The sequence below is a fragment of the Phodopus roborovskii genome, unplaced genomic scaffold (assembly GCF_943737965.1).
Source record: "Phodopus roborovskii unplaced genomic scaffold, PHOROB, whole genome shotgun sequence".
NCBI classification, from domain to species: Eukaryota; Metazoa; Chordata; class Mammalia; order Rodentia; family Cricetidae; genus Phodopus; species Phodopus roborovskii.
The window spans coordinates 6,330,753-6,354,974 of record NW_026126629.1 but is presented as its reverse complement, the minus strand read 5'-3'; the positions used below and the strand labels follow the sequence as shown (position 1 = coordinate 6,354,974).

Genomic DNA, 24,222 nt, shown 5'->3' with positions numbered 1-24,222 from the left:
TTTTAGACAGTAGGGTATGTTTTTGACAGACACATACTCACATGCATTGAGCCTAACAGTATCTTACAGAAGCTTCCCTGACCTCTAAGTCCTCTGTGTTCAGTATAATTAATCTTTTTTTGTCTAATGCCTATCAGCCAGTGATCTTTTCCTGTCACCTACTTGTAGTTTTGCCATTCATAATGTCATGTGGCTGTTATCATACACTAGACATCCTTTTTAGCAGAGTCCACTTGTGACTTTTCTGTCTCTCTGGACTGTTTGCACTAAACTCATTTTTTCTTGTGAGGTAGATGGTAGTTGATACCTCAATGCAAAGGCAAGCAGCAATAGAAGCTAGGGTCGTTGCATTGACATCACGTGGGGATGATACAATCCTGAGGCAAGAAAGTAGAGGGCATCTAGGTCGGAGACCTTGTTGAGAAGCAAAGCAGAGAACTTACGAGACTGTGGAGTTTTTTCATTGTTGAGGTAGGGTAATAGGGACTATTTACTATTCAAAAAATAAAGCACTGCTGGGCAGAAGGGACCCAAGGAGCTGACTCCAGTTAGTTAGAGAGCTGTTGCAATAGCCCAGGCTAGATGGGATCTAGCCTGGGCTGCTGTACTGGCCCTCCCACCCCCACCCCATGGGGGGTGTAGTAGAGACATTGTGAGGGTAGACTAGCTCAGACTTGTTAAGGATTAAATATTGTAAAAAGCAACGGGGGGGGGGAGGAAAAGGGGGGTTTAAATTGTGACTTCAGGCTGATTAACCAGCATAGCAAAAATTGCTATGGCAAGGGGAAGGTGAGAGTGTTCACATGTAAACATGTCTACCCTAGGACACGTTCCAGCATTCTATACCGAATCATTTCATTGCAAAGAGGAATGCACTTTGCATTGGTCATACCTATTAAGCTGGAAGCTTCACCCTGGCCCCTGGCATCGGTACACCCAAAGAGTATGGAATGTTAGGGTGGAGGTTCCACCCAAGCTCCCCTCCCCCAATCCCCGCTTCGTCTCACAAAGCCCACAAAATGATGGGCCCTCCCCCAGAGATGCTCAAGACCACTCCCACAGGTATTTTAACTGTCCCCCCAGAAAATAGACAGGTTTCCCAGTCTTTTTTTCCCACCGTCTACTCTCGGGGGGGGGGGGCGGGAAGGCCATCTGGTAGCATTGAATCCATTAAACGAGGGTATTTGGATTCTGTGTTCGCGGTGAGGCTTATCAGGGTGTAGAAACTTTTCAATACCCACTACCAGGTCATCTTCTGTATCGCATTTAAAGCATTTAAATGTATACCTCAAAGCACATCTTCCAGGATTCACCTCAGCACTAATCCAAGTTGTTTCTATTTTCAGTTTGATAGAAAATTTACATGCAAGGTGAAATGTACCAATCTTTTCATACGTTTGCTGGGTTGTGAGGATGCATGTACCTATCCACATCCTAACTGAGAGGTCAATAGTTGTAACCATGCCCGCTGACAGAGACGGGAATCCAGATCTGAGGTCTTCACTGGAAGTGTGAATGCGAGGATCATAACACACGTTTATTTAATTGATGAGGCTGGATGGAAATACCTAAGGGAATAGCGGGAAAAGAAAGGGTCCGTGTCCCCGGAAGCTGGCGTTGAGGTCGGTCGGCAGGACACGCTAGCCAAGCTCAGAGTCCTAGAAAGCTAGGAGGCTGTGAACCATGTGGACCGCGGAGGTGACCAGACTGGCTAACGCTGGGGTCGCAGAGAGGGAAAGGGAGCAGAGCGAGATCAGTTGGCAGGGGTGGGGACTGGGGATGGGGCGCTGGGAGAGGAGCCGGAGAGGGACGAAGGAGGTGGGGTGGGCGGGGCGAGAGCCTGGAGGAAGGCGCGGTCAGGGCCTGGCAGGGGGGCCAAGCGGGTAGAGTAGCGGCGGGCTAGGGCGGGGCGACAGGGCCAAGTGTAGGGGACGGGGCGTGGCCAATCGGAGGGGGCGGGGCCTGGCGTAGGGAGCGTCCCGAGCACCAGCGTGAGGAATGGAGGAAGAGGGAGGGGGCGGGCCTGAGGAGGAGCCGCGGGGTCCACCGAATGGGAGGTCTGGACCGACCGTAGGGGCGGAGCCTGCAGAGAGCAAGCGGGCGGAGCCGAGGACGGGAGCGGGAGAGTCCAGGGGAGGAGGAGCGGGCGGAGCGGGGGGCAGGGGCGGGAGGAGTCGGGGGAAGGAGCGGGCGGCCAGAGGAGGAGGAGCGGGCGAAGCCGCCGCACGGCCGGCGGCGGCGGAGGAGGGGGTGTGCGCGGGTCACATGGTCGGGGCGCCCTCCCCGTCAGCTGCCGTGCCCGCCGCCCGCCGAGCGCTGCCACGGGGAGCCGCCGCCGCCGAGCGCTTCTGCCGGGTGGCCCGCAGGAGCCGCCCGCGCCCGGTGCTCATGAGGCGGGCCCGCGAGCCCCACCGCCTGCAGCCCCGGGCGGCGCGGTGAGGGCCGCACCCCGCCGAGCGCCATGGAACTGAACGCGGGTAAGAGCGGGAGGGAGGCGCGGGTCGCAGGGTCGCGTGCCTGGGCGGCCGTGTCTCCCGTGAGGCCGCCGGGATCCCGAGCCTGGGATCCCTGCACGCCGGCCGCCCCCCTCACATGGCCCTGCCGCGCGGGCCACGTGCACGGTGTGTTTACGTTCGGCAACGCGGGCGCCGGTTGGCTGCGCGGGCGCGTGACGCGGCATTACATAATGCGCGCTGGGCGGCGGCGGGCGGGGACACGTGAGGCCGCGCGGTGACCCACATTCCCCGGGGCTGCAGGGACACGTGGGGGCGGCGCCGCCGGGGAGCCCACAGCCTGCGTGAGGCTCCGCCCCCGGGGCCTCCGCCGTGACGTGGCCGCGGTCCCGGGTCTCCCGCTGTTGCCCGCTGCGGAGTCGGCCGCGCATGCGCACCCGCCGCGAGCCCGGGCGTTCGTCCTCGCCGCAGTGCGCGCTGCAGCCCGCGCGTCCCGAGGTGACCCCGGCAGGGCTGACCTTGCCGGGCAGGGAGTGCGTGGGTCATTCCCGGGCAGAGGCCTGCGGGGGCCCCGCAGTACCCTCCGGATGGATAGGGTGTACTGAGCATCCTTCCTCCTGGAGGACATAGCCCAGAAGCCCCCCTCGAGCTTGCAGAGGAGGGCCTTTTCTGCATGCGACTCGTTGTGTTCCAGGGCAGTGGTGATCCTGGGGTTTCAGAATCTTACAAAACCTTTATTTGTATTAAAAACATTTTATCCTCGCTCAGGAGGCTGAGGCAGGAGACCGCAGAAAGTTGCAGCCATGAGCTACAGTGTGAGATCCTAACAAATTCCAAAAGAGGAAAACCCTCCTTAATTCCCCCAGGACCGACTTGTCCTGAACCCACAAAAGATTGTACGTTTCTTGCAGCATGGTTACAAAATAGTAGCACATTCCCCGCTTCGTTTTAGTCTACCTCAGTGGTGGCCCTTACACCTGAAGCAAATGAAATTTTTGTTTGAATTTTTTGAGTTCTCTGCACCTTTTAAAAATCATGTCTGTTGTAACAAATGTTTTACGAAGTTTTAGACCAACGATAAAAATAGTTTTGATTGTCTAAGTTTCATCTTTCATGGGGTGAACATTCTTTTTTCTTTTTTCTTTTTCACTAGTAATTTAGAGATGGGTAGACACAGCTTTTTCTAACCCTGCCCTACATGTGAATTCTTCAGGTTCTAATTCATGACGTGGTTGGGTCAGGTGCATTAGAAGTTTCACTGGTTTGGGTCTTTTGGTGTTACAAATTGTGAGCATTTTCCGTGGTGGCTGTTGACAGCCGCCCCATCCCATTTACAGTTTTCATTTATATAGTGATTTTCTAATCCGTTTAATCCCTGTTGCCCCCTGGGGTGTAGCTCCCAGAAGTGGATAGACTGCCTTGGAAGAGGTTTGGCATTTCCCAAGTTTCAAGTTAGGCTTTTTTGCTTTGGACCCTGCCGCAAATGAATTGTTTGCAGCCCTTTTATGCACGCGCTACAAGCTCGTACATGTGTACACACACACACACACACACACACACACACACACACACACACACTGATACACACAAGCACACACCTATTTCTCTTTGGCATATTGCTTTGCTGACTCATAATAACCTTGGGGTCAGCTAGGACCTTTTCATGGGAAGTATTTTGAAGTTAGATTTTATTCCTTGTTCAGAAATTGCCTGTTCTGAAATCTAGGAATTTGTACTTTACAGTCACCACAACATAAGGTACTGTGTTAAAGGGTTGCAGTTATTAGGAAGTTTGAGAACCACTGACTTATGGAATCTTGAAGTAGAAGGATCTGTAGTGAGGAGCTTTAAGGAGATATGTATTGATCCACTCAGTTTGTAGAAGAATAGGGTTGTGGCTGAGAAAAGGGTCAGGTGCCTCTGTCCAAGTTCCTGATGTCAGCATCTCTCCCTCCTTCTCTCCCTCTCCCTTCCTTCCTTCTCCCTTCCTCTCTGCCCCTCTCTCCTCTCCTTCTCTCCCTCTCTCCCTGTTCCTTCCTCTCCTTCCTGTCCCTCTCTCTCCCTCTCTCCTTGTCCCTCCCTCCCCCCTTACTTTCCAGACACCAGATTACACCTTGGCTTTCTTCTAGTGCTGTACATAGAACCCAAAATACTGCTAGTTTTACATGTGAAGACCTCATTTTTGTAATCTTATTTCAAAATCCTTCCCAGCCACATGGTTTAGCATTCTTTCATATGACTTGGCCTGTGACCTCTGCCCTGTTCACTGCTCATGTGGTCCTCAGCATTCAGCCCTTTCTGTGCACTATTGCTCACAGCTCTGTACTTCATCTTTAGAGCTCTCAGTTGGGTCTACCCGGCCTTCCTATGAGAGAGGCATCACTAAGTCCTTTCTGCTATAAGAAAGTAATCATCCTTGGTGGTAAAATGTTCAGTTCTAAGGCATAAAACAGGAAAGTATTGCTGTGACTTGGCGGCAAGCCTTCTTTCCAGGAGGGGTAAGCCCAGGAAGGAAGAAAGCCTACTTCAGCCTGCAGGAGGGCGTTGACTCCTGGGTAAGCCCTGACTGGGAACCTGGCCCAGCTCCACTCCCCTTCAGCTAAAAATAGAGAGGACTGCTTGCTGCCTGAGTTAATTTTAGCTCAAGGCTCTAAGATGTGCATTCTGCTTGTTTCTGGAAGTGTTGGGATTTGCTAGATCAGGGATTTTACATTTCTTGCTTTATCATCAGAGCCTACGTGCACAAAAACATGTATATATAATGATCCCTTTTATGAACACTTTCATTTTAGTCTTGTAGTTACTGGCAGATATTTCTGTTTTATGTGATGACTCAGGGTTAGTGAGAAAGAAACTTGCTTGCTTAGGTCTTCTTAGTGATCTTGTACACTCATTGCATACATAGCTCAGTGACTTTTGTATTAGGTCTGCTGCTTACTACATCTGTCTCACTCAGTCTTTCTCACTCCAGCTTCCTCATTTGCAACATGAGTTAATGGAGGTTGGAAGGCTGAAATGTGACCAGGAGATTGTTCATTTCATTTGATGGCTTTAGTACTGTTTCTTAACTAAGAGTTTCAGTTTCCTTTCTTTACATGACCCTGGAACCCTAACCTTCTCGGAAGTTTACATTTAACCACTGAGTTGCTAATGGTGAGCTGGGTAGATTGGTGGGTAGAGGAGATGAAGACAAGAAAATTGGTTTTGAAGGTCTGACTGGAAGAAGGCTGCTGCTTTTAGATGGGTCCCAGTGATTTCAAGGTGTAGAATACAAACATTTGAATCCCCTAAAGAGTGGAGTTAGATATGAGCTGGGTTGATAGCAGTTCAGAAATTTTCCTTGTGTTTTATTTTGGAGCTTTTACAAAGGAATTTTTAATATCATCATGGCCCAGGCAGTGCTTTTGGCTACTTTTAAAGCAAACTGCATTAGCTCAGATTTCTAAAAAGTTTATTTAGTGTGTGTGGTGTGTGCAGTTGTGCAGATTCCTGGAAGTTTGTTTATATAATGTGGTGTATGCACATGTGCAGAGGTCAGAGGAGAATGCTGGATTTTCTTCATTGCTGTCTACCCAATTCCCTTGAGACACTCTTTCTCTGAGCCTTGAGCTCGACATCCCTTGTCTCTCACAAAGGTGCTGTCGTACCCCCTTCCCCCATACTCCTCATTGGCCTGTCTGGATGGCTAACAGCCCTCAGTGATTTTCTTGTCTTGAACCCTTCCTCCCAGTCCTAGGGTCACAGTTGTACAAAACCATGGCTGACTTTCTATGTGGATGCTTGAGATCTGATTGCAGATCCTTGTGCTGGCACAGCAAGAGCTCTTGGCCGCTGAGGTGTACCTCCTTAGCCTGCCTGACCCTCATCCCCATTAAGGACCTAGGTTGTTCTGAGACAAGATCTTACCGTATAGCTCAGGCTGGCCTTGAATGTGAATCTTCCTGCCTTGACTTCCTGACTTTGGATATTATAGGCTAAATATATATTTCCAAACAGAGATACTCAGAAGATCTTGTGAACATAAATGACCTACAGTGTTGGTCCTAGGAAGGTCATCTCAAGAAAGAGCCTAGTTTTTATCCTCTTCAGGTAGTAGGTGTGTGTTACAAGCACTTTCCCCACCAGCCTGGTCCCACAGCCGCATCAGCCCTGAAATAACACAGAGACTCTGTTATAAAGCTGTTGGCCAATGACTAGAGCTTCTTATTGGCTAGCTATTTCTTAAATATTAACTCATTTCTATCAACCTAAGTGTTTCCACATGGTCTTATCTTACCAGAGAGAGGGTCCGGACCTCTTCTCTCACGTCCTACATCTTGACCCCTCTCTACTACATCTCCCAGAATCCTCCTTGTCTCCTAATCCCACCTATCTTGCCTTCTTATTTGCCAACAGTGCTTTATTCATTAACCAATAAGAGAAACATCTCCCATCAGGTGTGCACTGAGTGTCTTAAGGCTATTATTTGTTACAGATGCAGAACTGTGAAATACTGCACTGATAAAATGTTTTTCTTGGTATCCTGTTCTGAGCAGAGAGACTCCTGTAAACTGGGAGCAATTTGCTAACCCTGGGATTTATCGTGTACTCTTGAGATCTCTTAAGCATTTTAAACACAGATGTGTTTAGAGATTTTCTCCACAGATGATGTTCTCCAGACAGAAATAGGCTTGCAGGTTCTCATTGAGATCACAGGGCATTTAAAATAATTGGGCAGTTGTGTTAAGTAGATACTAACATTTATAACTGACCAGTTTATTGTTCTGTTTTGTTTTTTCTGCTTCTCTTGTTTTGGTTTTCGGGCAAGTACTTGTTATGTGTAACTCAGTATCCTGCTTGGCCTCTTGAGTGCTGGGGTTATAGGCATGTGCCACCATGCCTGGCTTAGTAAGTTACTATTTTTGTCTTTAAAAGTGAACTGGAGATAAGGCTCAGTGGTTAATCGTACTTCCTGCTCTACTTAGAGGGACTAGATTTGGTTCCTAGCACACACATTGGGCTGTTCACAGCTGCCAGTAACTCCAGCTCCAGGGGATCTGATGCCCTCTTCTGGATTCTGTGGGTGCCCACACACACTTGGCATATATTTATGAACACAAACTTAAAAAAAAAAATCTTGTGAAGTGTGTGCAGTTGAATTTGCACATAGTGAGGAGTTCCCCAGCTAAGAAGACACTTGTCCCCTCCCTCTTTTGGGTTGTAGCAGCCCCTGGAGAGCTGTGGTTTTACTTTATTCCTCAGGTTTCCAATCTCGATGTTGTGGACAAGTTTCTGTCCCTACTGGTCCTGCAGCTGTTTAGTCTCAAATAAACACACAGAGGCCTATATTAATTATAAACTGTTTGGCCGATGGCTCAGGCTTTTCTTATTGGCTAGGTTTTTAAATTATTAACCCATTTCTACTGATCTGTCTATTTCTATGTGGTCTTGGCTTACCTGTGATTCCTGCACTCTGGCCCTCTTCCTCCCTCGGCAGCTACATGGTGTCCCCCTTGACTTTGCCTACTACCTTTCTCTATCCTTGTTTGGATTTCCTGCCTAGCTAAATCCTGCCTGTCTATTGGCTGAAACAGCTTTATTGATCAACCAATAAGAGAAATACATTAAGGTGTGTGTGATTGGTACTTGAGTACACATTGAATAACTGATTTCAACACAATAGACTGAAAGTGGTTTAAATTCTTGTGCCTAGTTTTTTTTTGTTTTTTGTTTTTCTGTTCTGTCTATAAATGATAGTATCTGGATTTGGGAGGGTTATTTGAGCCTCAGCTTTTTTTCCTGTGTGGTTTATTTATTTATATTAAATTATTACTATATTATTGTATATGTATGTGTGTGTCTATGTATATGTGTTGGCATGTGCAGGTACGCAGGTACACATGCATGTGGAAGCTGGAGGTTGGTGTTGGGTGTGTCCCTTCGTTGATTTCTACCTTACTTGGTAAGGCTGGTCCCCTTGCTGAACTATTGGGCTGTTCAGATTCAAAGGGATTCACTCTTTTCTCCCATGCATTGATTACACATTGTGACCACTTGGCATTTGTTTTTAAGAGTTATGTGTGTGTATGTGTGTATGCACACATGTATGCAGGGGGGTCCTTGTGGAGCCCAGAAGGAGGGTGTTGGATTTCCTGGCACTGGAGTTACAGGTGATTGTGACCAGGCTGAAGTGGGTGCTAGGAACTGAACTCAGGTCCTCAGCACCAGCAGAGAAGGTGCTGTTAATGGCTAAGCATCTCTGTAGCCTTTCCTATCTCTTTACCTGGGTGCTGGGGACATGAACTGTTGCTATCATGTGTCACAAGCACTTTGTCTGTGGAACCTTCCTCCACCTCTTATATTTTTAAGCAGCTGATAAATATAGATCCCATATTTACCAAAATTGGGTCAAAGATAGGCCAAAGAGCTGTTATATCTTTAGGAGACTTATTTTTCTATTCTCAGTACTGAGGATTGAACCCTCAGGGCCTCATCCATACTGGCTAGGCAAGTACACTTCCACTGAGCCATATCTTACACTCTTAATTTTCAAGTTAATGAATCCATTGCATTTGACATTCTCCACCTCCTATGTGTATATACATATAGACTGTTGTCAGGAGCCCCATGTCTGATACTTTGGCATCCTGCTTATATTTTATACTGCTTGGAATTTACTAGTCAGTGTGGACTTCACAAAGGTAGAAGTCTATGTAAAAGTATGTATGGCAGTGTTCATTCCTTGTAAAATGTACTGAGAAATACAGCCAAAAAATAGGTGAAAGCAGGCAGACAGTAGGTGACCGTTGTTTCTGCTGTACACTGAGGAACCAGTGAATATTTGATGATTGAAGCAGGAGAAACCACAGTGGACTTTGGCAGAGAAGAGGTGAATTACTTGTTTGGTCTGGGATTTGGGAAAATAATATATTTGGCCTTGAGATTACTCTTGGAGTATTTTATCTCTTTGAGGGAAGAAGTTTAAAATTATACCCTAAGAACATTTTTAAATACTGTCTCATCCTGAGCAGATTATAGCTTTGCAGAGGCCCAGACAAGTTTGCTGAGGGATTGTGGAGGTTACTTCCATGAACTTAACTGTCCTGCTTTGGGCAGGCGGGAGGATGTCTGGTGGGTAAGATTAGCTTCTGCCTTACTATTGTTCTTGTATAGTGTTAACTTCTGCCAGTCTTTTTAATGGCCTGTAACTGTGTTAGAAGAACACTGAGTGGGTCTGGATCCTTAAGAGCTGAACATAGATGAGTGTACAAGTGCAGTGCTGGGTGGGTCCAGGGAGGAGGTGGGCCCTGGCCTCAGTGGGGAGTCCTGTCTTCAGGTGCAGCAGCTGGGAAAGGTTCCCTGCTTTAAGATAAAGACCTTGTCTGCTATTCCAAGTAGAACCCTTGTTCCTGTTAGCCCTTGTCTCAGCTGAGAGCTGGGAGTAAGCACTGGAGTCCCAGGGAGGCTACGACTAGTGCATCTGTGTCTACCGCACTTTGCTGCTTTGAGCCTTGAAGGCACTCAGAGGCTAGGTTTGTGTCTGTTGTGTGCCTATGACAAACAAGCTGTTGAAGACTTTCTCATGGCTAAATCAAAGGGACTAAATGTAGCTTTGAATTTGTGGAAGGAGTAATATGACACAAGAAAATATCTTTTGGTGTGAACAGAAATAATGTCAATCATTTTTTGTTTTTGAAGTTAGTAGCCTTTCTGACATTCAGTGAAATAGTATGTTTACATGAGTAAAAATCAAATACATGTATCATCTTATATCTTAATTGTCTACTTGTACTGCTCTCTAGGAGGTGTGATTGCCTACATCAGTTCCTCCAGCTCTGCCTCCAGCCCTGCCTCTTGTCACAGTGAGGGTTCTGAGAACAGTTTCCAGTCCTCGTCCTCATCCGTTCCATCTTCTCCAAATAGCTCTAACTCTGATGCCAACGGAAATCCCAAGAACAGTGATGTCTCTAGCATCGACAGTGTCTTGAAGAGTGATTGCACAGATTGTCCTGTGAAAACAGGCAAACCTGGTGCTCCTGGCATGACCAAGAGTCACAGCGGTATGACAAGTAAGTCTGTTAGCGTTTTATATTGTAGCCATTCATGCAGATGGGTTTTGTATCTTAGGCTTTTCCTTTGGGTATGACTCTACTTCATCCTTCCTCTGGTAAGCATGGTCAGTGGTTAGGCAAGACATCAGTGATGATTTTAGAAATTTCAGCCAGGGGCTGGCAGTCATTTAGATTTATGTGGCTCAGTTATGTCTCTCCTTTTACCACACACTTGCAGGCACTTTTCTGCTGGACTCCTAGTGTTGAGCCTTGTCTCTGGTTATGGGAAGGGTTTACTTTCATGAAGCCAGAATTGGAAACATTTGGGATTAGGAAACTGCTTACCTGGGTGAGTGTGGGTGGAACAAGGCTAGCAAGACTGGTAGAGAAGGGATGGGGCTTGCCCAACTCTTGCTGTTGAATTGAAGCAGCATAACTCAAAACCCTTGCAACTTTTTTTTTTTTCTATGAAGCTGAGGAAACTCAGGTCTCATGTTAACTAGGCAAACACTCTTCACTGAACTATGCCTTTAGCCTTTTTTACATTTTCTGTATTTTTTTTTAAAGGTTCACTTATTTATTTGCTTTTAAAATTTATGCTTATGTGTGTGAGCCTGAAAGAATATATGTGCATCGTTTGTGTCTGTGTATAGGTGTCCTGGAAGAAGAATGTACGTGCAGTGTGAGAGTGTGTGTGTGTGTGTGTGTGTGTGTGTGTGTGTGTGTAGGTGCCCTTGGAGACCAGAAGGGGGCATCCTACCTGATCAGGTGGGACTGACTTATTGGTAGATGCCATGTGGGTGCTGGGAATTGAACCCTGGCCCTCTTAATTGAAAGTGTACTTAATTATTGAGCCACCTATCAGCCACTTTCCCCTTTCCCCCAGAGACTTTTTTTATTGATCATTTCTCTGAATTCTTTTTGTCTAGGAGAATTGTTTTCTTAGTTCTTGTTGCATGTATGGTATAAGGTAATTACAGATTTACAAAATTTCCATGGATATTTAAAATTATCAAAATGGAAAAAGCCAGCTATCGCTGGGGGTGCAGCTTGGTGCATTTGGCCTAGTGTGGGCCAGGGCCTCTGGCTCAATCCCCAGTACTGGGGGAGGGGAGAGGAAAGAAGACTGGCTTTCCTTTGTTAATTTGATATAGATTTTTTTCTGTGCTACAAAGGTATAAATGTATTGTTTTAAAGCACATGCAAAGTGAATGAGATAAAATATTCAATTGGGGAAAGCCCTTGAGTGATTCTTCCAGCTTTTTATTTCCTGTCTGTTTGTGCCCTAGAATTTAGTGGCATGGTTCTACTGTGTAAAGTCTGTGGGGATGTGGCGTCAGGATTCCACTATGGAGTTCATGCTTGTGAAGGCTGTAAGGTAACGCAAGCTTTTATTTCTTACTACCATCCTAATTCTGGGACTAAAGAAAGTGGGTTAGATTTGTGAATGCCCGTAGTTTATTTAGAAGGGAGGGAGGAATCAGCTCTTTCTCTTCAGCTTTAAGATTCTGATCAAAATGAATTTGCTATCTCAGTTCCAGTGACTCAGGAAGTGGAGCAGCCACAGTTTGGGTTCATTCACTGTCCAATCAGGCACAGGCCTTCGTGGTCAGGAAATAGGGGTTTCACTGCCTTGTCGGGGTAGTTTTTTTTTTTAAATTCTTTTTGTGTTTTTGAGACGATCTCAGGTAGTCTAGAGCTGGTCTGGTCTGGAACTTGCTATGTACAGTAGTGGAGGATGATCTGGTACTTTGAGTGTAGGGCAGTGGAGGATGGCCTGGTACTCGTTGAGTTGGGATGTGGAGGATAGCCTGGTACTTGCTTTGTAGGGAAGTGGAGGATGACCTAATATTTGCTGTGTATAGCAATGGAAGATGACCCAGTGCTTGCGATCCTGCTTCCTGCCAAGGGATGGAATTACAGGGGTGGATTATATGCCTATAAATCAAGATTTGAGTTAGGTCTTAGAATGCCGAAGCAGAATATCGCAGGTGGGGTAAATTTGTAGAGTTAATTTGCCTTAGAATTTTGGAGACTGGGGACTGTATTTGGGAGACCCTTTCTGTTGGAGGATGGAAGACTCTGAATAGGGGCAGATGAGTGATCATGCCTACAAATGTGAGCTTGAGTGTGTACAGGAATGAGCCCACTTAAAGTGTTTGTTTTGGGTAAGGTCTCTATATGTATGTAGCCTTGGAGCTCACCATGTAGACCAGGCTGGCTTCAAACTCAGAGATCTGCCTGCTTCTTCTGGGATTACAGGCATGTACCACCATGCCTGGCTCCCAGCTTACTTTTTATAATGACTCCATTTTTATATTAGGCATTTTAACATTAGCCAGTTGAAGAAAGCAGAACACATGTGATCCCACTCATAAAGTCTCGCCTCTCCAGACTGTGACATTCAATGTTAAGTTTCTAGAATATGATTTCTTGAGGGACATATTTAAACCATATCAGATCTTAGACCTTGTTAGGTACTATGGACTGGGAATAACTGCTAAGTATTTGCCAAATTATAGCGTGCTGAGAAATAATGCTTGAGGCAAGACTATTTCAGACACACAACAAGCAAAGATAAATACTAGCAACAAACGATATAATACAGGTGGAGCCAGATCATCTTGAATTCAAGTGGAATACTCAGGAAAGAGTTGATTTGTAAGTTGATTATTTCTAGTGCTTAACCAGAACCTTAGGTAGCTTCATTCAGTGGCTCTGCCTCCTTACCTACATCTAGGAATGTCTCTTAAATCTACACAACCCTTTTCCTTGTTACTAAGCATTAACAAGGCCAGCATGTATTCTTGCTGTTTTCTTACTGGAGTGGCTTAGAGTAGGAATACAGTTTGGCAGGGTGTGGCAGGGCGAATGAGATAAGGAACATTCATGGTGAAAGAGCAAGTCTGTTTTGGGACAGTTCTGAATGAGTTGAATCTGGGAGCTTTTTAATGACTAATAAGTGTTGTGTAGATGTAGCTCTTTTCTACTGCTTTAAAGAATTGTATAAATTCTCTACATGTTTTTAAAGAAAATGTGAAGTATTGTTAAATTAATTTCATGTCACTTTTCAGCTAGAAAGTAAAACCATGATATGAATGAAATGTATTATATATTCTTGTTTTGCTTGCATGTATGTCTATACACCACTTGTGTGCCTCGTGCCTATGGAGGCTAGAAGAGGGTGTTAGATTCTTTGGAGCATGCATTACAAATGGTTATGAACTTCCATGTGGGTATTAATACTCTGGAAGAGCAGTCGGTGCTCGTAACTACTGAGCCATCTCTCCAGCACCGCATTATATAAATACAAATAATTGATATCTTGGTGGTGTATGTTTGATGTAACCCAGGATGGCTTAGAACTCAATCCATATCAGCCTCCCAAGTTACTAGGATTACAGGAGTGTACCACTGCATCCTGTTAAATTTTGGGACAGTGCTGGGAATGGAACCCAAGGTCTCACAAAGGCTAGACTGCTGTTTACCACTGAGCTACCTCCTAGCCCTCAGTACCCTCTTGAAAATGCACTAATTTTAGCTTTTGCATTGGTTGAGCCAAGTATATAGTATCACAGCAATAAGGAGCAAAAGTGATATATATATATATATATACATATATATATATATATTAATTAATTATATGGTCAATATTTAACAAAAATATATCATGTGTAGTTAGTTATAATATTAGTGGGAAAGGCAGTTTGAAATGATTTTGTAGTTATATTTCCTCAAGTTTTCTTTCTGGGAACATTGAGCTAGGGGGTCGATGAAGGCCTGGCATAGAGCATGTGCTAATATAGTAGTTTGTGTAGTTAAGATAGCTGTTTATAGTCATCTGCCTAGGAACTCTTTCCCTGGATGATAGCTGGCTCTGGGTGTGTGCTTTGACATGGCTGCTGACCTATGGTCAGGGACATCTAGCATGAGTGTGTAGGCTTTGTTGGTGTCAGTAAGTAATGATCCAGACATGACAAAGTTCTGCTGTTGTTAACATAAGGTTCTGTTCAATTATCAACTCTGTCAGCTTTCTGAAACTTTCTTATGTTTTAGAAGTTTTGAAAGCTAGATATGGTAGTACATGTTTGTTGTCCCAGCACTTGGGAGGTGGAGGTACAAGGATGAGTTCAAGACCATCCCAAGCTGTATAATGGGTCAAGGCCACTCTACACTATATGATACCCATTTCCAAAAAAAAAAAAAAAAGGTTTGAAACTTGCTTTCAAGGTAGAGCATGTGGCTGCAGCTGAAGTCTAGCAGGAGGAATGCTTATTAAAAGGTACTTTGGGCTGGCCCAGTCTTCAGCAGGAAGAAGAATTTTGTTTGGTTGATATATCTTGTACCTGTTGATTGATACCAGTAAGGATTCAGTTAAATTCTGTGCCAAGATTTTCTTTCTTTGACCTGGGCCCAGCTCTGCATACACTGGATAGATGTGCGGCTGTTTTTTACATGGATGGATAAATCTTCTTTTATTTTAGGGTTTCTTTCGGAGGAGCATTCAGCAAAACATCCAATACAAGAAGTGCCTGAAGAACGAGAGTTGCTCTATCATGAGGATGAACAGGAACAGATGTCAGCAGTGTCGCTTTAAGAAGTGTCTGTCGGTGGGAATGTCAAGAGATGGTAAGTTCCCAGGGCAGAGAGTCCTGTAGCTATCAGCAGTTACCAGGCCCTCTTATGGGGAAGTGCAGATTTCAGGAAGCCCAGTGTGACTTCCTGTGGATTAAAACTCACTATGGTAGGATGAGGGCTGCCATCTCAGAGGCAGCTGTTCAAACTGCTCCTTTTGTAACTGGATCTTCATTTTTCCTAAGTGATTTCAGGTTTTTCTTTGGGGGGTGGTTATTTGGTGTAGAACAATGGCTTGGTAATTAAAAGCACTCACTGCTCTTGTAGAGAATCTCAGTTCAGTTCCCGACGTCCATGTGGTAGCTCACAACTGCTTGTAACTCCAGTACCTGGGAACTGATGCCTTATTTTGTCATCTGTGGCATACTTATATACATGTAGCCAAAAATTCATATGCATAAAAATAACATGTGTTATCTACTATATTATACTATGTATTATGTATTACACTATATAGCCCTAGTTGATCTTGAATGCTCTATGCTCTATGTAGACCAGGCTGGCTTTGAACTCATAGAGATCCACCTGCCTTTTCTTCCCTGAGTGCTGGAACTTAGGGGCAGGTACCATCATGCTTGACCTTAATTTTTTTTTTTTTTGACTTTGTCTTGGTCCCTTGGTATTACTAAGGAGCCCATTTCTTATTTATTTAGACTTACTTACTTTATTGTATGGTCTTTATTTATGTTTTGTCTGCAAATATGTATGTATACCATGTGGATACCTAGTGCTCGCTGAGGCCAGAAGGTGGTATTAGAGTCCCTGGAACTGGAGTTACAGATGATTGTAAGCCACTCTGTGGGTGGTGAGAATTGAACACAGGTCCTTTGCAAGAACAAGGAGTGCTCCTAATTGCTGAGCCATCCATCCTTATAGTCCCTTATTTACTTATTTTTATATCAGATTTTGTGTGGGCATCTGTGTGACCTGACATACATGTGAACGTCAGACTACAACTTTTTGGAGTTGGTTCTGTCTGTGTAGAACATCAGCTTGTGTGCAGGTGCTTTGATGATCTACTGAGCCATCTTCTCAGTTATCTTAGTCTTTTTAAAAATATTTTTGAGGTGGGGGGGTCTCACTGTGTAGCCCTGGTTGTCCTGAACCCACAGAGATTGCTCAGAATGCTGGTGTGTCTGTCTTTAGTAAGGTCCTGCTCTACACTGCGGTTCTCATTAGTCATTTCCATGTTTCTTGGATTTTTGCTTAGAAAACAGCCAACAAATACATGTTTTCCTTAGCCTTGTTTTTGGAGAGAAAGCAACAGGAAGTTTTCATTCTTTCCCACTTCTTTTGCTGTGTCAAGATGAACTTTAGAAAAGTTTAGGCCAGGGACATGCAGACATTATTGACTTGTATGACATGAGGCTATGGCTTTCAGAGGCAATTTTGTGTCAGTTTTCATATAAGCAGAGCCTAATAAACAGAGCCTATTAGAGTATAGATGCTGACACTAACTATCTTTCTCCTCAATAGCTGTTCGATTTGGCCGAATTCCTAAGCGTGAGAAACAGAGAATGCTAATTGAAATGCAGAGTGCAATGAAGACCATGATGAACACCCAGTTCAGTGGCCACCTGCAAAATGACACCTTAGCAGAGCGACATGAACAGTCAACTCTACCAGCTCAGGAGCAGCTGCGGCCTAAGACCCAGTTGGAGCAAGAAAACCTCAAAGGCTCTCCTCCTCCCTCTTCTGATTTTGCAAAGGAGGAAGTGATTGGCATGGTGACTAGAGCCCACAAGGATACCTTTTTGTATAATCAAGAGCATCGAGAAAACTCAGCTGAGAGCATGCCACCCCAGAGAGGAGAACGGATTCCCAGGAACGTGGAGCAATATAATTTAAATCATGACCACTGTGGCAATGGGCTTCACAGCCACTTTCCCTGTAGTGAGAGCCAGCAGCATCTCAGTGGACAGTACAAAGGGAGGAACATAATGCATTACCCAAATGGGCATACGATTTGTATTGCAAATGGACACTGTGTGAACTTCTCCAGTGCTTATGCTCAAAGAGTCTGTGATAGAGTTCCATTAGATGGATTTTCTCAGAATGAGAACAAGAATAGCTTCCTGTGCAACACTGGAGGGAGGATGCATCTGGTATAGTGAAATCGATTCTTTGCTCCTCTTGTGTCAAGGAAAGCTTGGAAGGTTTTATTTTGGGTGGGTCGGGGGTGGTATGCTGACTTGGGAGCTAGGTCAGGAAGCCTAAGAGAGATTTCTAGAAGGCTCTTTGTTTGTGTAGTATTTTTAGTGAAATAACACTAATAAGTAATGCTTGTGGATTAACTTAATTTCACATAGCAATAGGTACGGGCTTGTACTTTCATTACTTCAGTAGGGTTAAGATTTGTATAAAACATGATTCAGACAGAATTGATCCTATAATACTTGGAAATCTCGTTGGAAATTTAGGTGTTCTGATCAGTTAGTACTTCATTAGCTTTGGGATCTTTCTCAAAAGGGTTGATCTTTTTAGCTTCTTTGATTTCTATGGAGAGAGGTTTTGCTGCTCTTTGTGGGGACAGTCTTGCTATGTTGCCCAGACTGGCTTTGAGCTCCTGGGTTCAAGTGATCTTGTGGATCATTGGGACATCAGGGTGCGTCACTGGCTATCAGAGAGTTTTTTTAGTTATGATGTAGAAAGAGCTTTGGAGATAGATTTTTTTTTTTTTGAGCTCTTTTATGGTTTGAGAATTTAATCGCCTAATTACTAAAATTTTATAAACTTATCCTGAGATAAGTTAATATTATTCATATCATTCAAATTTGTTACATCAAATTCAACATTATACCCAAAATACATAATACACAGTGTTTATGTTCAGCCAGAATTTCATCAAAATTTCCAGTTTAAACTGTGAGGTCTTTTGATAGTGTCTGTGTCAGCCAACTGCCAAGTAGTTTTACCTTTTGTTTTTTCATCTTAAAAACAGTTGAGTATATCCCAGTCTTCATGTTCATTTCCTTTTTGTCTCTTGCCAGTGTCTGAGTGTGGCTCTGGAAGGCACCTTAGACATGTTTATCTTGTTTCCTTGGGTTCTTCGTCTAGGCACTTGTAGACTCTAAAAATTTCTGGTCATAGCAGCCTCCAGGCTTGAGAATCATCTCATTCCTGGACTCTTATGGGTTTAGTGGAAAGTTAAATAAAGGGCTAGTTTTAATAATAGATTATGTATGGTACATGCTTCATGTCTCTTTAGTGTTCCTACAACTTCTTTGGCTTCCCTTAGTTTCCTGTTTGGAAGGTGTACCTGGTACCCAGTCTGTTTCCTAGCCGAGCAGGTGTGGTTACCATTGTTGATGAGATAAAGGACCAGTGACTCTATGCTGCCTACATTTTAGAATGTGCAGTGTTTTTTGTTTTCTGAAGAACAAATGAGTTCTGTAATAGGAAGTAAGTAGAGGTTTGTGACCTCACTTGTGTTTGGATAAGGCACTGAGTCAGAGAGTCATGTATTGGTCTAAGGAAAGAATTATGGACTGAGATGCAGCCTTAAAAAATAGACTTGGGCTAGGCTCACAATCCAAAATGTAAGGCTTCAGTTCTCAGCACCCACGACTGTCTCTCTAGCCACAAAACACACTCTCAGGTCATTACAACGAGGCCATAATAACCAGGGTGAGAAACAAATGGGAAGATTTGTTCTCAAAATTTGAAAGCACTGCATGCCTGTGGGAGGTGGCAGCAGTGTTTTAACACTCTTTAGAGTACACTAGGCCTGAGGACGATGTTCTTGAAATAGCTGGTTTTAGATAGTGTTTTTCCTAGGCTACCTCTTAAACATCCATAGCTGTTTAGATTAGGTTGCCTTAGGCTATTTAAGGCATAATTGAGACAGGGTCTCCTGTGGTCCAGCCTGACTTGGAACTCAGAGATCTGCCTGCCTTAGCCTCCCTAGGGCTGGGATTAAAGTTATGTGCCATCACACTTAATTTATAGGGCTGGCTGTCCCTCCCATCCATCCATCCATCCATCCATCCATCCATCCATCCATCCATCCATCCATCCAAGGTCTTGTGTAGAGCCTTGACTGGCATGGGACTGTGTAGAGCTGCCTGGAACTCATAGGGATGTGCCTGCTTCTCTAGTACTGGGATTAAAGATGTGAGCCACCACTATTAGCTTTACAAGACTTTTTATTTGCTTTTTCAAGAAAGGTTTCCTCTGTGTAATAGCTCTGTTTTTTCTGGAACTTGCTTTGTAGATCAGGCTGGCCTCAAGCTTACAGAGTTCCACATGCCTCTGCCTCCCAAATGCTGGGATTAAAGGCGCATGTCATTACTGCCTTACAGGAGGCTTTTTAAATGTAAAGGATAGGTAATTTCTATTTAAAAATTTATTACTGTTTTTTGTTTTGAGATAGAATCTCACCGTGTACTTAAGGTTGACCTTAAACTCATTGTGTGTACCAGTTGGCCTTAAAGTCGGAAATCCTCATGCCTTTGCCTCCCTTTTTCTGGGATTAAGTTCATGTGCTGTCGCATTTTTAATTATGTGCATGTGTGTGAAAGTGCTGGAGGAGGTCAGAGACGTTAGAGCCCCTGAAACTGCAGCTAACAGACAGTAATGAGCCTTGGACATGTGTGCTGAGAATTGAACTTGGGTTTTCAGAAGAGCAGTATTTACTTTTTACTGCTAAGCCATCTCTCTAGCCTGAATATGTGATTTGTAAAATGTCCACTTTATTTACCCACCTTACATTGCATAGGACTCGCTGACAAGTATAACTGTATTTGCTGCTGTGAGGATTCTTGTGTTGAGGTGAAATGTATCCATAGGAAGGGTTAATGGAAGACCTTGCTTGAGTTGGGGAGTTACTTCATGTTGAGGTTTCTTATGATTGAGATGACAATTTTGAATTCTTTGTGACCCCTCACAGTTTAAGAGTTTTCCTATTTCCTGCAAATTAGGTTTGTCCTATGAGCAAGTCTCCATATGTGGATCCTCAGAAGTCTGGGCATGAAATCTGGGAAGAATTTTCAATGAGTTTTACACCAGCAGTAAAAGAAGTGGTGGAATTTGCGAAACGCATCCCTGGTTTCCGAGATCTGTCTCAGCATGACCAGGTCAACCTTTTAAAAGCTGGCACTTTTGAGGTAGGTCTTATTCATCCTGACAGTTGATGCAAAGCCCATGTACCTACTCTTTATTTATTTTCTAGATAAATGTTTATAGTTCAGAGTCTCAAACTAACAAAGCAATAATATCCCAGGTCTTCGAGAAGGGATTAGGTACATTGAACTACTTGGGACTGGAAGTGTTCAACTCTAACCAGCATGAGAGTTCTTAGGGTGACAGGGATTTCAGCATGGGTCCTGGCTGTCAAGATTTATGTTCTTTATACCTTCTGACTGTGCTCCAAAGTAATTGGCACCATTATCACAGGCTAGTCACTCCCTTTTGGGTTGTCTGATCAACCTACCTTTGCTTGGGGCATTGTAGCAGAAAGCACAGTGCACCATCAGTTGTAAAAGAGTCATATAGGCAGTATGTCAGACAGTGGGATGTAGGGAATGCTGTTGTCCTGACATAGTCTGCCTGGCTTGAGTAACAGTCACTTGCTGTGATGGCTGTCTGTAAGTGTCGACTCTGGGTCTTGCAGTGGTCTAAGTTGGGTTTGTGTGATGTGTTTCCTTTGACTGCCTTTGGCTTTTTGAAGGTTCTCAGTGATGCTCTATTGAAGTAGGACTTTTCTCAGGGCATTGGCACCTGAAACATACTTTGGACCCTGAAGAGTATCTTGAATGCCTTTGGTCAGGCTCCATTTATTAATAACTCAGTGACATCATTGCTCACTTTATATTTTTATTTCTGAATCTCTGCTTATAGGTTTGAGTGTTCAGAATCTCGCTGTTGCCATTGCTATCTGGACTTTCTTTTGATGGGATATTTATTGCTTTTGTGGAGAGTTCTAGATATAAAGTCAATTTCCATTTTATAAAATTCCTTTTATATGTATGGTGTCTCTTAACTGACTTGAATAGTTGTATCTTAGTTTTTTGAATGAACTTCTCCAAATACATTTGTGTTTTTTGCCTTCCAGGTTCTAATGGTACGATTTGCTTCGTTATTTGATGCAAAGGAGCGGACTGTCACCTTTTTAAGTGGGAAAAAGTACAGTGTGGATGACCTGCACTCAATGGGAGCAGGGGATCTGCTCAGTTCTATGTTTGAGTTCAGTGAGAAGCTGAATGCCCTCCAGCTCAGTGATGAAGAGATGAGTTTGTTCACTGCAGTCGTCCTGGTATCTGCAGGTAAACAGGCTGGCTCAACATCTGGCTATGCCTTTAATTTGTGACTGATAATTCATCCTCCAGTGCCTCAGACTCCACATCCTGTTAGAGAAAAGGCTTTTGTCATGTGAGCCTAGCTCTGCTGCTGCCACTAAAGGTAGCTTTAACTCCTCCATCATTTTATTTATAAATAACATTGGAGATTCAAAGGCCAGGGTGAAGACCAGCTAGCTAACCTCTCCTTGCCGGCATCTCTGAAAGAGAACTTCTTTCTGTTCTGCCAAAGGGGGGAAAAAGCTGCTTCACTCCAATCCCTCCCTACTACTTCTGGTACACCTCTCTATCTGTCTAGATGCCCTCTGATCCTCTATGATGACTCTTGGCCAACTAGTTGCTAACTCAGCCTCCTCACCCAAGGTTAATTTTATTTAATTAATGCAAATGCAAACTCAGGGTTCACAGTGTAGTATGATCAAATACCCCCAATATCCTGTCGAGGAAGGGAAAATACAAGGTGTGAATACCCAGGTAGGGAATAAAATAATGCACTATATTATTTTATCTTGCCAATTAGAAGCAGTTGACATTAGCATCAAATTTAAATACTGAGAAACTCTGGGTTGAAAAGATGACTCAGTAGTTAGGAACAATAGCTGCTCTTCCAGAGGACTAGGGTTTGATTCCTAGGAACCATCTGTAATTACAGGTCCAGAGGATCCAGTGGGTCTTCTGGACTCCTCAGCATCAGGCATGCACAGGGTGCACACACATACTTGCAAGCAAAATACCCATATACATTAGAAAAATAAAAAGGAATCAGAACCACTAAACGTACATGAGTAAATATGCACAATAAGTAGCTATAAAACTTCCTTCCCATTGAGAATTTTTCCTTTTTTTTTTTTTAAATTTGAGTTTCTCTGTTGATCTGGCTGTCCTGGAACTTGCTCACTAGCCCAGGCTAGCCTTGAACTCAGAGCTCTTCCTCTCAATTGCTGGAGGTGCCACCATGTCTGGCTGAGAATTTTTACAGTTTTAAGCTTGTGCTTGTTAATAGTGTGTGTAAAACCATTTTGAATTTGGTAGTGATCATCAAGTAAGAATATATATTGTTAATGTGTCCTCCCTTCATAGTTCTCTGTTCCTTACTTCCCTTTAGATCGGTCTGGAATTGAAAATGTCAACTCAGTGGAAGCTTTGCAAGAAACGCTCATCCGTGCACTAAGGACCTTAATCATGAAAAACCATCCAAATGAGGCTTCCACTTTTACAAAATTACTTCTCAAGTTGCCAGATCTTCGATCTTTAAATAATATGCACTCCGAGGAGCTCTTGGCCTTTAAAGTTCACCCGTAAGGCCTTGGAACGTGAACTGATACAACTGTACATTATATGCTAAGATGCTTATTTATATGTGTATACCATATGTGGAAATAGAAAAGACCATAGACAGTGCCAAGTCCTGGGCTGTCTCTGTAGTCAGCTACCAGTAGCTGTTTGGATGAGAACTCATTGCCATGTTAGACACTGGCCCTCTCCCCCCATAGACCAATCAGCTGTGTTGCATTAGACTGGAGAAGTTACACTGAGTTATAACCACACTGAATGTTAGATTTTTCATCTGCCAAAGCCAAAATACCATTTGATCTCCCTGTGGTATAACTCTTGACACACATTGGAGATACAGGAGGATTTAGACATTAACCCTTTGTGCTGAGAATCCTGCTGTACCACAAGACTGAAATGTGGTAAGGGAGACCGAGAGCCAAGAGGTCTTTACATGTTTGAATTTTGCTTTGCCGGTGTCAAAGTACATTGTCCTAGTAGTTCCTGGGTTGTGGAAAATAATAATTGATAATGTCCCCAATGTCCTGCCTCACAGAGATACTGAAAAATATCCATGAAACATATTTTACCTCTTGGGAGATAGGCACTATGTAAATAAGATGAAGTTTTTATTATAATTGCTCATAATAATATTCTTGTCTTATTTCTAAGTATTTCTTGGAAACTGTTTGACAGTCCACACCAATCTGTTCAGGGTTCCTGCTCAAGAGGGACACCCTACTGATAAACACATATTCCAGGTTTATGGACACCTCAGATAGTATGTGTACATAGTATGTATGTGAATATAATTATATATAAAATCTTACTTCACAATATTTTAAACTGTGAAGAACTTTATCATACAATAAACTTAAACAAGAGGTGTCAAGGACCCAAATTAGGTGCATTTTACCTGCTGCTGCTGATGTATAACCATTGCTTTATGATCTTTAGGTGGTAGAATACTGAAATTATGCTCTATTTTTGTTTAAGCAACATTTAATGTAAAAGTGTGATGGGCAGTCAAATCCAGATTTCAGAAACAAAACAAAACATGTAGTTTAGAGTACATCTTTGGTGTAAAAGTCTGCAGTTGAAGTACTAAGTGTTTCAGAGCATTTTGGCTTTCTCTCTTGTGCTGATAGAGGTGGTATTGCACCTCCTGCAGGTGGATGGAAGGTTTGGATTGTGTGTGGAGGGTGAAGTTTTGTTTTGTTCAAGGAAACTTTGTTACCTTGTTGGCATGCCTGTGCCAAGTCCACGTTTCTTTCCTTTCCTAAATAACACTACAGAGATTTTGTCAAATTAGATATAATATGATTTGAAAAACCTTTTAGTGGGTGACCTACCTAGGCTTAAAGATCATGGTAGGAGAGAGAGCCAAAGTTGAAGATTCCTGAACATTTCCCCCCCCCCCCCAGGAAAGTAGCAATTAATTGTATTTTTGGGGGGGGTTAAAATTACTTTCTGTATAATGTTTGGATTATATGAAATTTTAAAGATATTAAGAATATGCTTTATTATTTTAAGCTT

The 24,222-nt window shown here is 43.7% G+C and overlaps 1 protein-coding gene across 1 annotated transcript; it reads left to right on the top strand.

The window, feature by feature from the left end:
* Positions 1-2,297: 2,297 nt before the first annotated feature.
* Nr1d2 (nuclear receptor subfamily 1 group D member 2) lies at positions 2,298-23,744 on the top strand. Its single transcript, XM_051206887.1, has 8 exons — positions 2,298-2,477; positions 10,235-10,501; positions 11,773-11,861; positions 14,968-15,112; positions 16,595-17,223; positions 20,038-20,223; positions 21,171-21,381; positions 22,520-23,744. Exons 1-8 carry the CDS (start codon positions 2,462-2,464, stop codon positions 22,714-22,716), a joined length of 1,740 nt encoding a protein of 579 aa, XP_051062844.1. The 5' UTR covers positions 2,298-2,461; the 3' UTR covers positions 22,717-23,744.
* Positions 23,745-24,222: the final 478 nt, after the last annotated feature.

Coding starts and splice junctions, on each gene's coding strand:
- Nr1d2 (XM_051206887.1), top strand. Junction 15,113..16,594: donor GGTGGGAATGTCAAGAGATG/GTAAGTTCCCAG, acceptor TCTCCTCAATAG/CTGTTCGATTTGGCCGAATT. Junction 17,224..20,037: donor CTGGAGGGAGGATGCATCTG/GTATAGTGAAAT, acceptor CCTGCAAATTAG/GTTTGTCCTATGAGCAAGTC.